The sequence below is a fragment of the Microcaecilia unicolor genome, chromosome 9 (genome assembly GCF_901765095.1).
Source record: "Microcaecilia unicolor chromosome 9, aMicUni1.1, whole genome shotgun sequence".
Lineage (NCBI taxonomy): Eukaryota > Metazoa > Chordata > Amphibia > Gymnophiona > Siphonopidae > Microcaecilia > Microcaecilia unicolor.
Genome location: NC_044039.1, coordinates 142,441,173 through 142,457,815, shown reverse-complemented (window position 1 = coordinate 142,457,815; position 16,643 = coordinate 142,441,173). Strand labels below are relative to the sequence as shown.

Sequence of the window (16,643 nt, the reverse complement as noted above, 5' to 3'; positions counted from 1 at the left end):
GATAAGTATGAGGGGATAAGACTAGGGCTAACCCTGTGGTCACTTAAAGAGTCTATCCCCAGCACAGATCAGATTTGCCTGCACCTGGGCATGTGCTCTACACTAGCACCCTCCTCCTACCGACTGGGTCACAACCGCCTCTGGGAGAGTCTCCCACCCTCATTATCCTCGGTGATTTCTAGGTTACTGGGGCCAGACTCCCAGTGGTCCCACAGCTCCTAGAAAGCACTCATAGACCCAACACGCAAACCACCAGGATTCTTAGTCAGTCCAGACAAGCAGAGTCAATAAACTAAAAAAGATTTCTTGTCATAAAAAATATTGAACGGTGAACTATTAGAACACATGGCAAATAACAGGTAACTGAATAAGGATCAATTATAAAACTATCTAAACATTTTATCTCTACCTGGATAGTGCCTGGGAAGTACAGGAAATATAGCTGCTCACAGGTTACCGAATATAACTGTACAATATAACCTTGTATTTGTTATCAACCGACTGGCGAACGCCTTTACGGTACTATGTAAGCCACATTCAGCCTGCAAATAGGTGGGAAAATGTGGGGTACAAATGTAACAAATAAATAAATAAATAACTGCTCACAGGGTCTCAGTAAAGAGGTCTTTCTCTCTCTACTTCCAAACTGAGACTAGAGAAAATTCCAGTAGTTCCAGACTGAATTTGAGCTCCTGGGCCAAGCCCAGAACAACATTTTTTTTAAAGTAGCTGGCCACATCACTGCAGGTTAATGGTTAATTCCTCTTTGTGTTAAACTAAAGAAGAAACAGTCATTTCGCTGTAACAGCTTTAAACATAAAAAATGCCCCACCTGCTGGCCAAACCAGAGAAATATACTTCAAGAAATTAATACAGTTTACAGGCTTACAAACCCACTGTTTTGTCACAGTAGGATAATCATGTGCCCCTTTAGATTCATGTACAGTTAGCATCTGAAGAACAGAGGCTGGTCATTGGCTAACAGAACATGCAGGAATAGCATACATGATAGAATGTGCAAACCCTTTCAACAGATTGATTTGGGTGGCTGGATGTAGGAAGATGGAGAAAGATGGCAGCTGGACTCGGAGGGGGAGAGAAGTACCGTGGGCAAGGACAAAAACCTAGGCACTAGGTCTGATTTTTTTTTTTTTTTGGTGCCATGTCGACTGGTGCCTGGGCTTTGTTGAGCCCTGCTTTAGATACAAATCGGCAAATGGAAGCTTTGAGATGGGGCGATAATTTATAAGGTTAAGGGGATCGGATTAAGAATCTTTTAGATATGGGTAAATGGTAGCTAATTTCCAGTGTAAGGGAAAATAAAAAGCCAGTAGAAAGTCTTGAAGCAACCACTGAATGGAGATAAATATAGGAATCACTAATCTGCTTTAGAAAAGTTGGAAATGGGTCAGTTAGTGCTGAGGAGGAATTTGAAGTAGAAATTATCTTGGCAATATTTGAATGGGATGGAATCTGAAATTAGGTAAATGAGCTGCAAGGACTGGTATCTTCATCCACAGAGGAGAGAATAGAAGACAAATGGAAGCCCTAATATCATGGACGTTTTGGAGAAAAGCTGATGCATGTGCATCTGCAGATAATGAAAATGAAGCAGATGGATTTTTTTGAGGAACCATTAAGTTGTCAAATAATTTTGAAGAGACGAGATGGATTAGGGTTCCTACAAAGTAGAGACTAGAAATAATCCTTTTTTGCAGAGTTTACAGACTGTCTGTAGTAAGTGGCTGAATCTTTGAAGAAGGATTGGTGATATGGAAGTCTAGTTTTATGCCATTGTAACTCAAGGTGATGAAGTTGTTTCAAAAATATGAAGCCTTGGTGGTACCATGGGTGAAATCGACCATGGTATAATTATATTATGGATGAAAGGGTAGATTTCTCAAATGACATTGACATAGTAGTGTTCCATAAAACTACCTGTTCATCAAGGGTGGGGGGGGGAAGTAAAGTTAGTAGGAAACTGATTGCAATTTGTGACAAAGACATCAGGAGTGAGGTCTTTTAGTTTCCTAATTTTTCCGTAAGTTCAATTCACTAGAATAAAGGATAGTGTTAGAGATAGGACAAGAAAATAAGATGAGATGATGATCCAACCAGGGTACAGGGAAATTCAGAACTAACCAGATTAGTGTAGATAAGGATGTAGTAAGAAAAAGGACTAAGAGGGCATATGTTGAACATGGGGGGGGGGGGGGGGGGGGGGGACAAAGAGGAGAGATGCTGGAGAGGATAGACATGGAGAGAGAAGAAATGTTAAGTAGATAGGAGACCCTGGAAAGGCAGAAAAAACAGACCAAATAGAATGGAAAAATAAAATGCTCAAACTACAAAGGTAGAAAAAAATATTTTATCAACTGGACCATGATAGCTTTGGGAACTGTATATTTCTGATAACTTGCATTCCCGTTTCTGTTTCTCTAGAATTGCTGGGGGTGGGGGGAGCATGAACTGGGTGTCTGTGCTGCTGGAGGGAGGGGGAGGAAGAGCACAAACTGGTGTAAGTGTGCTGGGGTGCAGGAGATGGGAAGGTATGTGCAGGTGGAGAAGAAAAAAAGCTGGACAGCATTATTAAGAACTCAGTTTGGGGGGCATCATCACTGAGAGACAGCTATGGGGAGAGGGGGCCGTGCATGCCACAGGAGGATATATGGGGTAGTGACTGACAGATCTATGGATGTGGATGATTGAGCACCCCCAATATTGAGCAATGTCTTCCCTTTATCAAAGGAGGGATAATTTGTGATTAGCTTAAGAACCCAAATCATTCTGAAAAAGTTAGCTTCTATGTGTGCACGCTGAGGGCAGGCAAAGAGAGAGGGGTGGGTGGATGTGTGTGCGTGCTTGGGGAGAGGCAGAAAGAGCAATGGGGAGGTGTGCACATGCTCGGGGAGAGGCAGAGAGAGAGAGACCTAAGAGTGTGTTTGCAAGCTGAGGGGGGGGGGGCAGAGAGAGAGAGAGATCCTAGAGAACCAGCCCCACATGGAGCCACCTTGATCAGGAGGATACTTGGAGCACTAGCAACCGCAGAACCAGCCCTTAAGGAGCACTGTTATTAAGGAGATAATTCTACAGCAGCCCTGTTGGTAGGATAAATATAATTTTCTTTAAGAATATGATTTTTCTTTGGGGGGGGGGGGTGGAGTGAGTGGGGATTGAGAGAAGCCACTATTTTGGGCAGGGTAGAGGAGAGTTTCAGAGGCTACTGTTGAGGACAGGGATGTGAGCCAAGGCTGCTACTGGAATGGCTGGGCAGGCGATGAAGAGTGGCTGTGTTTGCTGGGAGTGGATGGGACTAGCAGTGGGGAGGGGTTAAAACTGCAGCTTTCGGGGGTAGGTGGCTAGGTGTGGTGCACCATCCCACCTACCCTTAATAGCTGCAGCTTTGGCTTCTCTCCCATGCCCCACCAACCACAACCTAAAGTCTCTCTCCATTGACAGATAAGCTGCAGGTGGGTGGGAAAAGGGCAGAGCAGTTGCATCTTATCTGCTCCTTCCCTACTGTGTTAAAAAACTTGAGCACAATATGAATGTGCAATTTATAAATGTGCCTAAATGAATAAAAATTCCAGTCGTTACAAGTCTGGCTCCTAGATCCTAAGAAACTTTGACAAGCCCTGTTACAGAAAAAGTAGTGGCTCAACAACTAACATCTTTTTTTGGAGAAAACTAACGCTTTACACCCTTGCCAAACTGTTTTCCATGTGCATTTTTAAACTGAACACATTCTTTTGGCTATCATTGACTTTATTCATCGAATCCTTGATGCTGGCAGGGAAGTCTTTCTACTCTCACTGGATCTAAGTGCAGCCTTCAATCTAGTGAAATAGCAGGCTGTACACTTGATTGGTTTTGTTCTTATTTGAATGGAAGATCATACCAGATTGATGGAATAACTCTTTCTCTGGCACTTACAAGCTCACCTGTGGCTTCTCTTATGTCCCCCTCAGGGATCTGTTCTTGGGTTATACTTTTTAATATTTTTCTCTCACCACTTACTCTTTTACTTCAGACTCTTGAGATAACGCTATCTACAGGAATGACATACAATTATTATTTTCTCTTGCTACAGGAGTCTTTTATAGGTAGTGGAAGTAAAAAAAGAAAGCATATGTAATATCCCTAACTGGAGCCTTTGAGGTTTCAATTATTTAATTACTGAATTTCCTGCTAGTCCTCAATGGTGTGTATAAGGGTAGTAAAACTAGTTTGTTTTCCTCAATTTTTTGATTATATATAGTTTGCCCATCCATGTCATCTACTCTCTAAGGGAGAGTATGTACTTGTCCCAAGCTTTCTTGAATTCAGATACAGTTTTTGTCTCCACCACCTCCACCGGGAAAGGCCATTCCACAAATTCACCACCCTTTCCATGAAGAAGTATTTCCTCAGGTTACTTCTGAGTCTATCTCCTTTCACCATCATTCTATGCCCCCTTCATTCCAAAGCTTCCTTTTATTTGAAAGAAACTTGCCTTCTGTGCATTTATGCCACACAGTTATTTAAACGTCTATTATATCTCCCCTCTCTTGCCTTTCTTATTCAAACCTTTAAAGTCTGTCTCCAGACGCTTTATGACGAAGATCACTGACCATTTTAGTGGCTGCCCTCTGGACTAACTCCATCTTGTTTATATCTTTTTGAAAGTGTGGTCTCCAAAACTATACATAATATTCTAAATGAGGAATCAGCAGAGTCTTATACAGGGGCATCATCACCTTTTTCCTACTAGCCATTCCTCTCCCTATGAACCCAAGCATCCTTCTAGCTTTCACTGTTGCCTTTTCTACCTATTTGGTCACTTAAATGGAAATGCCTATCTATATGGGATTGTCTCCCTTGTCAAAATGTCTAGCATTGATTTCACGGCTTTCCTCTTTTGCAGCATTAAATCAGAAATATCCTGGAAAATTAGCACCTTAGCTTCATGGTAGAGTAAATATGGCATCAGCTGCTCTTTGCCACAGAAATGAGCAAAGCGAACTACAATGTGTCTTGAGTCTGGTGTTGATAAAAAATGTCCTGCCCATTTCAATTACATTTCTCACTCAAAATCTTTCAGACTTTTTTTCCTCCATTCATAAACAAGCCAGCCTCAAACCCCTGACCCTCAGATTCAGAGGAAGCCACCTTCCTAGTAGAACTATTCTGAGTCATATACATGGAGGCATATTTTCAAAGCACTTTGGGAGGCTAAGTTCCATAGGTTTCTATGGAACTTTGGGAGGCTAAGTGCTTTGAAAATGAGCCTCATGGTGTCCTTCAGTTTAAGCTCAGATGTTTACAATTAGTTCAGAATACAGCAGTGAAATTAATTCATGGAGCTAAAAAATTCAACAGTATAACTCCCCTACTCCATTTTGAACATTGGCTTCCAGTTTACCATCACATCAGTTATAAAGTTCTGGTCCTTAACTTTCACATTTCACATTCAGGTCCTTAATAGTGCTCTTATTCCTTACTTACTCACTCGTTCTCTATGCTCTGCTCACCAGAACCTTCTAATGATTCCCTCCCATCTTCAGGTACATTCTCATTCTGCCTGTATTTCCTGTTTCTCAGTTTTTGCCCCTACCTTATGGAACACTTTACCCACTGAATTATGTTTAGAACTTTCTTTTCTGAGATTCAAAGCATCCTTAAGGCCCACATTTTTGTGAAGGCCTTTCCTGCTCAGACTTGAAAAAGTGTTACCAGATACTTGCTTCTTGTGACTGGAATAGAGACCAATTGTTAGCAAACCCTCTATCACAGTGTTGTCTACTACTTCACTTCCTCCCTTCCTTGTGTTATTAGTACAATTAATTTTAATTTATGTTTAGTTTTTTTTATTATAGGTTTAAATTAATATTGTAGCCTAGGTTTCTAAATTAATGTCTCTCATTTTTTTCCTCCCTCTTATTATTCTATGTATAAACTGCTTAGATATTTTTATTTGCTGTACACTAAATAAAAGGTGAAATGTAAATGTGAAAATTCACATATATTTAAATGCTTAAACATAAGAGATTAAGTGAGCACTGAGTGGTTTCTGGAAGCCGATTCTTTACAGCAGTAATTCTCACACATGTCCTGGGAGCCCTCTATAGCTAGTCAAGTTTTCAGGATATTTGAAATGAATATGCATGACATTTGCACACAATACAGTGCACGCAGTTTCTCTCATACATATTCATTATGTATATCCTGAAAACCTCACTGGCTGAGGATCCCCAGGACAAGCTTGGGAACCACTGTTTTAAAGCTTTGATCCTGCACCTGACCATCTGCTTAAAGACGCAGAGATAAAGCCCTTACCTTACTGACCAGTCCTTTATGGATGTTGACAATGTTGTTGATGAGGAAGAGGAGGGCAGTGAGAAATGGGAAGGGAGATTTTAAGCCCACTAGGCTCAGAGGGAGTTTGCCTCTTGTACAGCTCAAAGAAACGATACTTGCAATGGATTCAGATGCCGGAGAGCAGGAGTGGGGGTTACAGACAGCAGAACATGGCCTGAGGAGAGAGATACAAGGAAATGTTCATTAGGCAATAGATCAGTTCAAAGAGCTGACTTTCTTCTTGATATGGTTAAAAACCAAAAAGATGGGTTTCCCGTCAGAGACGCTCATTTTATTCATTCAAACCATATTATCTGAAAAAAACATGATTTTCTGTTCTTATGGATCAGAGATGGAAGACTAAGGTGGTGAGAGGGGGAAGAGATGTGCAAAACAGAAGTGTACAAAAGCAATAAAATGGCTGCCCCATAAGTTAACTGCTGACTTCTGAGGAGTAGCCTAATAATTAGAGTATTGAGCTAAGAACCAGGGAAGTCAGCATTCAAATCCCATGGCTCTCCTTGTGACTGAGTTCACTTCATTCTCTCTTGCATTAGGTACAAATCTGAGGGTCTATCTACTAAGCTGCCCTATAGTAATAAGTTATTTGCCAATTAATGCTCATTAAAGGGTAATAAAGCTGCCTTATTGACAAATAATGCATGTAATGCCAGAAATTTTATAACACACAGTATAAAAAGCCTACAAATACAAAGTAACTAATTACTACACAAAATGTATAATAGTTTGCATTTAGCTTCCAATGAATAATGCAGTTTGTGGACATTAACATCAACAAGAGTTGATAACTGCCCCCCCCCCAGCAATTTAAAGCAGCATGTAATGTACAAAAATAGACCCCTGTAACCTCCCCCCCAGCCTGAAAACAGCTCAAGGTCTAAACCCCTTCCCCCAGCATCTACTGAGATCGGGGCAGTAGGGGGCAAGAACAATTTCCAATCATTCCAGCGCCTATTAGCTTCAGCAGCAGTGTTGTGCTACTACTCCTAGGAATTAGGCTGCTAATTAAGGGAACACAAAATTTTAACTTGCAGAACATCTGTAGTTTAGAAAGCAATGTGTTTGAGAGATTTATTTTAGTCTGCATATTATTTGCCCATTTTATTAAAGGATAATCTAAGTCAGTACTTTTCAACTTTTTTTTTTTAATTTTGTGAAGCCTTCTGTGGTTTGTTTTTTACATTTTTGTGGCACACCAAGCCAAATTTTGGATAATTCTCAACCCCCTCCCAACCGGCAGATGGAGAGCAGCACTTTTTAACCTGTGTACACCTTATTTTGTTGGCTTCAAACTGACACCTATGTATATGAGGACCAGTTGATCCTGTGAGATTACAGTGCCCCATGCATTCAGATATCAGGCTGAAGTTGGCAGAGGAGGCACATGGGTAAGAAGTGCTGCTCACCACATTTCTGGTGGGCGAATCTAGAATACTTGCTTTCTGTAGTCAGCAAGCACTTCATTTTGAAGGAATGACAGGTATAGTGAGTCCTGTGGACTGTTCCCATGAAAAATTATAGTTTCTTCTCAGACCATACCTGGAACTCATCCCAGTTCACAGCATTCCCATCCTCTCCTTCCACAGAATTCATTCATGGGAGTCAAAGCTATCATCTAGGGTTCTTTCTACTAAAGCCCTCCCTCTTCCTGTCTCTGCTGGCAACAGACAGCTCCAGGGTGGAAAGGAGAAGGGGGACTAGAGCTGACAACAGGATAAGCAGCCCCCTGCCCTCTGCTCTTGCCCCCTCCCACCCTGCTCCCTAAAACGAAATTAGATCTTCTCTGATTATTTTCTTTCCATTAGTCCTTCCCACTATCCCAGAACATGTGGGATAGTTGGGTCCATCAACCAGCAGGTGGACATAGTGAATATCTCTCTCTTGGCACCCAGTTCAGCTCCTCAGTAATTATGTAGGCAAGCAGTAAGGAGTAACTCAGAATAAACACAACCACCTTAAACAACTCGCAAACTGAGCACTTACCACCACTACTACTACTTATCATTTCTATAGCGCTACTAGATGTACGCAGCGCTGTAAACTTGAACATAAAGAGACAGTCCCTGCTCGACAGAGCTTACAATCTAATTAGGAAATAAACAAACAGGACAAACAAGAGATAAGGGAATATTAAAGTGAGGATGATAAAATAAGGGTTCTGAACAAGTGAATAAGGGTTAGGAGTTAAAAGCAGCATCAAAAAGGTGGGCTTTTAGCTTAGATTTGAAGTCGGCCAGAGATGGAGTTTGACGTACCGGCTCAGGAAGTCTATTCCAGGCATATGGTGCAGCAAGATAAAAGGAACAGAGTCTGGAGTTAGCAATGGAGGAGAAGGGTGCAGATAAGAGAGATTTACCCAGTGAATGGAATTCCCGGGGAGGAATGTAGGGAGAGATGAGAGTGGAGAAGTACTGAGGAGCTGCAGAGTGAATGCACTTATAGGTCAATAAGAGGAGTTTGAACTGTATGCGGAAATGGATAGGAAGCCAGTGAAGTGACTTGAGGAGAGGGCTAATATGAGCATAACGACACTGGCGGAATATTAGTCGTGCAGCAGAATTTTGAACAGATTGAAGAGGAGAGAGATGGCTAAGTGGGAGACCTGTGAGAAGCAAGTTGCAATAGTCTAAGCGAGAGGTGGATGAGGGTTCTGGTAGTGTGATATTATAGAAAAAGAAACAACAGGTTTTAGCAGTCTGCTGAATGTGTGCAGAGAAGGAGAGGGAGGAGTCGAAGATGACCCCAAGGTTACGAGCTGATGAGACAGGAAGGATGAGAGTGTTATCCACAGAAATAGAACATGGGGGAGGAGGAGAGGTTGGTTTAGGGGGAAAGATAAGAAGCTCAGTCTTGGTCATGTTTAGTTTCAGATGGCACTGAGACATCCAGGCAGCAATGTCAGACAGGCAGGCTGATACTTTGGCCTGGATTTCGGCTGAGATTTCTGGTGTGGAGAAGTAGATCTGGGAGTCATCAGCGTAAAGATGATACTGAAAACCATGGGATGAGATCAGAGTACCAAGGGAAGAAGTATAGATGGAGAAAAGAAGAGGTCCCAGGACAGATCCCTGAGGTACACCAACTGACAGTGGGATAGAAGTCGAGGAAGATCCACTAGAGTATACACTAAAGGTACGCTGGGAGAGATAAGAAGAAAACCATACTTCTGTGACAAGCAAACATGTGTGGACCTCTCTCATCTCTGGCAAACCTGTAGAGAACAAGAGATATGCAGGAAGCACCATGCAAGGTGACAGTCGTTATTTGACCTATTACTCTGCACCAACTAAACATCTCAGAAACCTCGGGCGTGCCTCTGGAATAGTGAAAGAACTAATGGGAAGAAAATTATCAGGTAAGACCTAATTTCTCCTTCAATTACATAGCTTCCCACTATTCCAGAACCTGTGGGATGTTCAAAAGCAATCCCTTCAGTGTGTGGGATCCTGGCGCCACTGCCCTGAAGGCCGAAGCCCCAAAACTGGTGGCTGAGCACACCGCAATGTCCACTCTGTAGTGCTTGTAAAAGGTATGCAATGTCCTCCACATCCTGGCATGGATCCTCCATGAGAAGCGGACCTTGCTTCAAACAGGCCGTGTACCTGCGAAAGACGGAGAGGACCACCATCCAGAAGTCAAATCAGGTCTGCATACCATGGCCTCTGCAGCCAATCTGGGGCTATGCGAATTATTCAACCCTGTGCAATGCAATCCTTTAACTCGTGGCCTCCCATGGGCTAAGGAGGGAAGACATACAGTAGATGTGTCTCCAGCTAGGGCTGCAGTAGAGCATCAATCCCCATTGAGCCCAGTTCTTTCCGACAGCTGAAGAACTTGGGCACTTTGGTATTCCTTTTTATTGCCATCAAGTTCAGAAGCAGAGAACCCCATTGATCCACTATCAGCTGAAACCCCAGGATGAATAGTTCCCATTCCCCTCAGTCCAAAGAGTGCCTGCTGAGAAAGTCCGCCTCCACATTCAAGGACTCAGCAATGTGAGATGCCGACAAGCAGAGAAGATTTTTCCGCCCAACTCATGAGGGGCACTGTCTCCACCGCCATTGGACAACTGCAGGTCCTGCCATGCTTGTTGATATAAGCCACTGCTATTGCATTGTCAGACCAGAGTCTCCACTAGAAAGTAAGACAAGTCATGTTAGGCATTCCACACTGCCCTGAGCTCCAAGTTATTTATTGAACACTAAGTCTTCTGTCCAGTTGTTCTGTGCAGATGGAACTCATAATAAGCTCCCCAGCCCAACATGCTGGCATCCATTGCTACTACCTCCACTTGTTTTATCGGAAAGGGAGCTCTGACAGTCAAATTCCTGGGCAACAATCACCAGTGCATACTCCGTCTGGCAACCAGCGTCCAAGAAACATGAAGGTCATACTTCTGTGACACCAGAGACAAGCGGCAAAGAAAAGACTCCTGTAATAGCTACATATGAGCCCTTGCCCAATGCACCACTTCTATCGCTGCCGTCATTGACCCTAGAACCTGGACATAGTCCCAGACCCTAAGGCCTGCCTTGACTGAGAAGAAGATTAATCTGTTAAACCAGCTTCGACCCCTTTTTTCTACGTGAGGAACATCCTCTCCTGTGCTGCGTTGAATAGAAAGCCAAGATACTCCATTGTCTTTGATGGAGTTTGTCTGCTCTTCTTAAAATTTATCACCCAACCCAACTGCAAAAGACATAAAGCTTTCTCCATCACCGCCATACTGTATGAATAGAATGACGCACGAATGAGCCAGTCGTCGAGTTACGGGTGAAATCTGATCCCTTGGTTCCAAAGGAAGGCTGCCACCACCAGCATAACCTTGATAAATATTCTTGGAGCAGTGGCGAGACCAAAGGGCAACACCCTGAACTGGAAGTGACAGTCTAGCACTGCAAAACGCAGAAACCTCTGATCTGGTGGTCATATGGGTATATGCAAGTACGCTTCCTTGAGATCGAGGGTGTTGAGAAATTCTCCCGTTTGAACCAAGGCCATGACTGCTCTTAGTGTTTCCATTCAAAAGCAGGACACTCTGAGGCAGCGGTTTAGACTTTTTTTTTTTTTAGTTACATTTGTACCCCGCGCTTTCCCACTCATGGCAGGCTCAATGCGGCTTACATGGGGCAATGGAGGGTTAAGTGACTTGCCCAGAGTCACAAGGAGCTGCCTGTGCGTGAAGTGGGAATCGAACTCAGTTCCTCAGTTCCCCAGGACCAGAGTCCACCACCCTAACCACTAGGCCACTCCTCCACTTTGAGATCTAGGACTAGATGAAAGGTGCATTCCTTCTTTATTATTTATTTGTGACATTTATGTCCCATATTATCCCAAACAAGTTTGAGTTCAATGTGGCTTACAATAAACAGTATAGGATACATAAAGAATAATGCATAAGAAAGTAATTTGTTGTAAGAATCCAATTTTACAATACAATATCATAAACATACTAGGATAGCTAAGGATGTTTAACATTTAGAAAATCTATTATGAATGAGAAATTGTACATGAAGCAAAGAGAAATTATTACCTGAATTGGTTATTACTCTATTTACCATTAATTAATTGTTTGAGATATGGTCGTTCTTTGTGAGGGTTTGTTTGAATAGGAATGATTTAAGGATTTTGCACAATCTAGTATATTCCTGTATATTTCTTATTTTGTGTGGTAAGGAGTTCCACCATTTGGTTCCTAGGTAAGTGAAGTCTGCAGAGTGGACAGTTTTGTAGATCACTTTTTTGCAATTTGGAGCTGTAGTCTGAGGTAGTTTCTTGCCTCATATTTAGTGTTTCTTTGAGGTAAATTTATTAATGGTACCCTGTAGTCTGTAGCTGTGCCATTCAGTATTTGAAAGATAAACGTACATAATTTGAAAGTGATTCTCACTTTGATGGGAAGCCAGTGTAATTTGATTAATAAAGGGGAGGCACTTTCAAAACAAGAGATTGTATATATGAACCTGGCTGCAGTGTTTTGAGCTGTTTGGAGTTTTTTCAACAGGTACTCCTTACAGCCAACATATATGGCATTACAATAATCGAATTGGGATGTTAATGATTGTACCAATAGTCTGAATGTTTCTAAAGAGAAATAGGGTCTAATCCTTTTTAGTTTCCAAAGAGACCTGATTTTGTGATTACTGAGGAAACTTGAGTATCAAATGTTAAATGTTTGTCCATAATTATACCTAGAATTTTCAGATTATTGTCAATGGGGAATGAAGTGTTGTCAATTGTGAAACTGTTGTAGTTGTTTTGGTCAAATAGATTGGTAATGACCATGAATTTAGTTTTTTCTTTATTTAGCTTTAGTTTGGATTCTTAGGCCCAGGTTTCCATCAAATTTAAGCCAAGTTTTGCCTTTTGTAAGATGTCTTTAATGTTCTTTTTGAAGGTTATGTATATGGTAACATCATCTGCATATATGAATGTTTTGAATCCTGCTGTTTCTAGTCTGTTGCCTAGAGGTGACATCATTACATTAAACAGAATGGGCGATAATGGAGAACCCTGAGGGACGCCACAGTCCAGTGACCAAGAGAAGGATAAGGTTCCTTTCATTTTCACTTTGCAAGATCTTGATTTCAAGAATCCTTGAAACCATTTGTAGACTGTGCCACATATACCAAAGTTGTCTAGTATGTTTAGTAGGATATTATGATCTACTACATCGAATGCACTAATTTCTTTCCTGAGATTTGATACTAGGGTTGTAAGGACAGTCTCGGTGCTATAGCATGGTCTGAAACCTGATTTAGGACAATGAAGTACACAAAGTATCTGCCTTGTCCCTGTTCGGCCTGTGGAACCGGAACAATGGCCCAGAGTGCCAGCAAGAAATCTACAGTGGCCTGAACCTCGACCACATTGGTTCCCTTTCAACAAGAAGACTTCAAGAAGAGAGGAGTGACCAGGCAGGAGAACTCCAATTTGTAACCTTCTGTAAGAATATCCAGAACCCACTGATCTGATGTGATTTTGACCCACACCTCCCGAAAATCCTGAAGATGCCCTCCCTCCGGAGGAAGTGAAGTGTGGACTAGCAGAAGTAGACCTCCAGAAGTTGACAGATAAGGCTAAACGAGATCCCTTAGGAGCCGGAGGGGCAGCAAGGCGACAAACTGAAGCACCATGCAGCAACTGAACTGTTCAGTAAACAGACCTGGTGTAAGAATAATATAAACTCTGGAGATAACAAAGATCCCAACTCAGCTGAATGCTCTGTCAGGCCCTGAGGTTGTAAAATGGTGGCTGTTCCTCACTATTAGTCGGTCCCAATAAAATGGCGCCTGTTCTTCCACTCTCTTTCATCAAACTGTGCACCTGCCCTGGGGAGAGGCCAAAATCTCTGGCATATTTGGATGATGCGCCAAATCTGAAGACATGCTACTACCTACCATTTTCCCCATCTCCCGCAGGATTCCCGGCTTGCACACACTGCACCACCTCAACGTCAGCCAGTGGTTCCCACAGGCAGAAAACTGCTTAACTGCTTCTGTGGGAGCCATCATTCACTCTGACTGGCAAGTGCAGTACAACATGTCCCAAGGAGTGAGTCAGGATCTCTCCCCTGTGCCAAGTAGAACTTGCAGACCTCCAATCAGTTCCGAGTCAAACTTTAGTCTGACTTATCACTGCCAGCTGCTCCCCCCAAACTCACAGAATCCACAAGTCTTACCCCTGATGAGAAAGAATGAAGACAGCTACTCTGGTCCACACTCTCCTGTAAAACTCTTTCCTTCTCCTTATATAATTTTTTTTTAAGATTGTTCTGCTGGAAAAGAAGAGCTCCACAGGAAACAGGGGATAGGTGAAGGGAGGAAAGAAGTAAATTCACGGGACACCAGAGACAGGGATCTGAAGACCTCCAGATATCAGTCTGCAGACTCAAGCCACCTGCACCCACAAAACTCAACTGAGGATCAGTTGACCAACTGGACTAGGAGCAAATCACTCTGAACCAGAGGCTGAAAAGTAGGTCCATTCACCTGCTGGAGACAGAAAATCTTGAGGAACTGGACTGGATGCTAAGAGAGATACTTCTCAGCTCAGTTTTCAGTTCTCCATCTCCAGCTGCTGGTTGATGGATACAACTATCCCATAGGTTCTGAAATAGTTGGAAACTATGTAATGGAAATAACCTTTGCAATGCACTGTGCTATAGAGAGTGATCTTACCTGAGTAACTCCCACATATGCCGCATGGCTGGCTGCTGAAGGAAAGGCAGGAGCACTTCAGAGGTCAGCTGTTCTACCTCTTCAATACTCTGTACTATATTTACTGATGGCTATTGAGAGAGCAAGAAATAGTAAACAATTACATTTCTAGTAGAGAGAGTAATACTTATGTAAATCCTTGGCGAGACCTTATACACAGTACCATGTCCAACTCTGGAGGCTACATCGCCACAAGTAAATAGAAAGAACACAGACATCATCCAGAGTCTATGCAATAACCCTTATGAAGTGAGATTCAGGGACCTTACTTTGTATACCTAACAGGAAAGGCAGAATATGGTTCCACAATGCCTTGTAAGTGTTCACACACCTGTTCAATTTTCACGTTCTGCTGTGTAGAACAATACACAGCACATTGCCCTATCATTATCCCAGCAGTAATGCATGATGGTGACAGCATTATGACATGGGGATACTTTTCAGCAACAGGGATGCCTGCCACAGACCTGAGACTAAGGAGAAGATTCACCTTTCATCTGGACAATGATTCTAAGTGCAATGGAGTGGATCAGAAAGAAGAATGTGAATGTCTCCAGTAAAAATCCAGAACAGAATCCAATATAAAATCTAAAACCTGAAGACAAAAGTCCATAGATGATTCCCCAGCCAATTTGAAAGATCTGAGCTATATCTGCCAAGAACAGGCAAAAACTGCACCATCCTGCTGTGCAAAGTTGGTAGATAATTATCATAAACAACTAGTGGCAAAAGTCTGAGGTTATCGTGGCCAGGACTTAAAGCTTACAGAAAAGAGCAGTTCTCAATATTACATTTTCATTTTAAGAAAATACATTTTTTAAGATACGAGTAGAAGAAAACTTGATAATGATTCATTTATGAAAACATCATTTTTTTTTAATAGTTCAGAGTTTATTGTTGTCTCAAATGGACTATTGTAATGCTGTTTATACAGGCTGTTCTAAACATTTTCTTAAAAAGTTGAGGAGTGTGGTAGCCGTGTTAGTCCACTCTATTGATAACCTTAAAAAGTTGCAAACAATTCAAAATATGATAGCTTCCATGATATATTCTGCTCAAAGATATGATAAAATTACACCTCTGGTTATGGATCTTTAATTCAGTTCAAATTATGTAACTTGGTATTTAATAACATGAGAGGGTCCCATTATATATACACGTTGAATATGATATGCGTTCCAAGTATTGTTCCCTCTAAGCTGAGCGGGAGTCCTCCAACTACATTGATGCAAGTGGGGGATGCTACTTTGTGTTTTCAATGGCTAGGGACAGGTAGATTCCCCGGACTCCTGCAAAGCTTGCGTTTGACTCACTATTGAAAATGTAACAGTGAAACATCACCCTCTACTAGCAGGACTGTAGGTGGACTTCCACTCAGCTTAGAGGGAAGAGTGGTTCCAAGTGGTGATAAGACTGGTATACTAAGAAACTGACTGTTACTGCATTTCCCAGATCCCAAGAGACTGCATTCTACAAGAGCCTTAACCTTAGAGTTTCAGTATCAGAAGGCCATTATTTAGAATTCATTATCAATCCCCCCTCCCCTCCAAAAAAAATTTAACTACTTAATATTTCGTAAAGTTGTAAAATCACTCTGTTTTATGAAATATTTAGAAGTAAAATGTTGAAAGATTGTTTACTCACTTAGGTGTCCTTTTACTAAAGCGCACTAGCATTTTTAGTGCGCGCTAAATGCTAGATATGCCCATATATTTGTAAAAGACCCCCTTAATGTTTCATCCTAGGGATTCTGGCTATCTTAATATAGAATCCATATAGAACTTTTTGGTATTTGCAGAATATAAGAATATTTGTAATTGTAATTGCAATTGTCAACGTCTATCTTCAACAGCCTTAAAAACAAGCATGGTGCTCATATTACTACCCCTTTCCCTGCTGACATTCTAAAAGTAGCATACTATACTAAGTACTGTTATTTGAATAATTGTACTACTGTAATTGTCTATTGCCTATGTTTGACTTATTCTTACTGTACACCGCCTTGGATGAATTTCTACAAAAAGGCAGTAAATAAATCCTAAACAATAAATAAAAATCTGCGAAGGA

At 41.8% G+C, this 16,643-nt stretch overlaps 1 protein-coding gene across 7 annotated transcripts in view; it reads right to left on the bottom strand.

Annotated features, from left to right (window-relative positions):
- Positions 1-16,643, bottom strand: part of RPAP1 (RNA polymerase II associated protein 1) — a 118,782-nt gene that overhangs the window by 29,193 nt on the left and 72,946 nt on the right. For all 7 annotated transcript variants that reach the window (XR_003943311.1, XM_030214101.1, XM_030214100.1 and 4 more), the window contains exons 18-19: positions 14,538-14,647; positions 6,316-6,511 (exon numbers count right to left, since the gene is read on the bottom strand). Coding sequence is in view for 6 of the 7 variants with exons in the window: in XM_030214101.1 (XP_030069961.1) it covers positions 6,316-6,511; positions 14,538-14,647 (306 nt within the window). In the remaining variant the exon portion in view is untranslated. The remainder of the gene's footprint in view (positions 1-6,315; positions 6,512-14,537; positions 14,648-16,643) is intronic.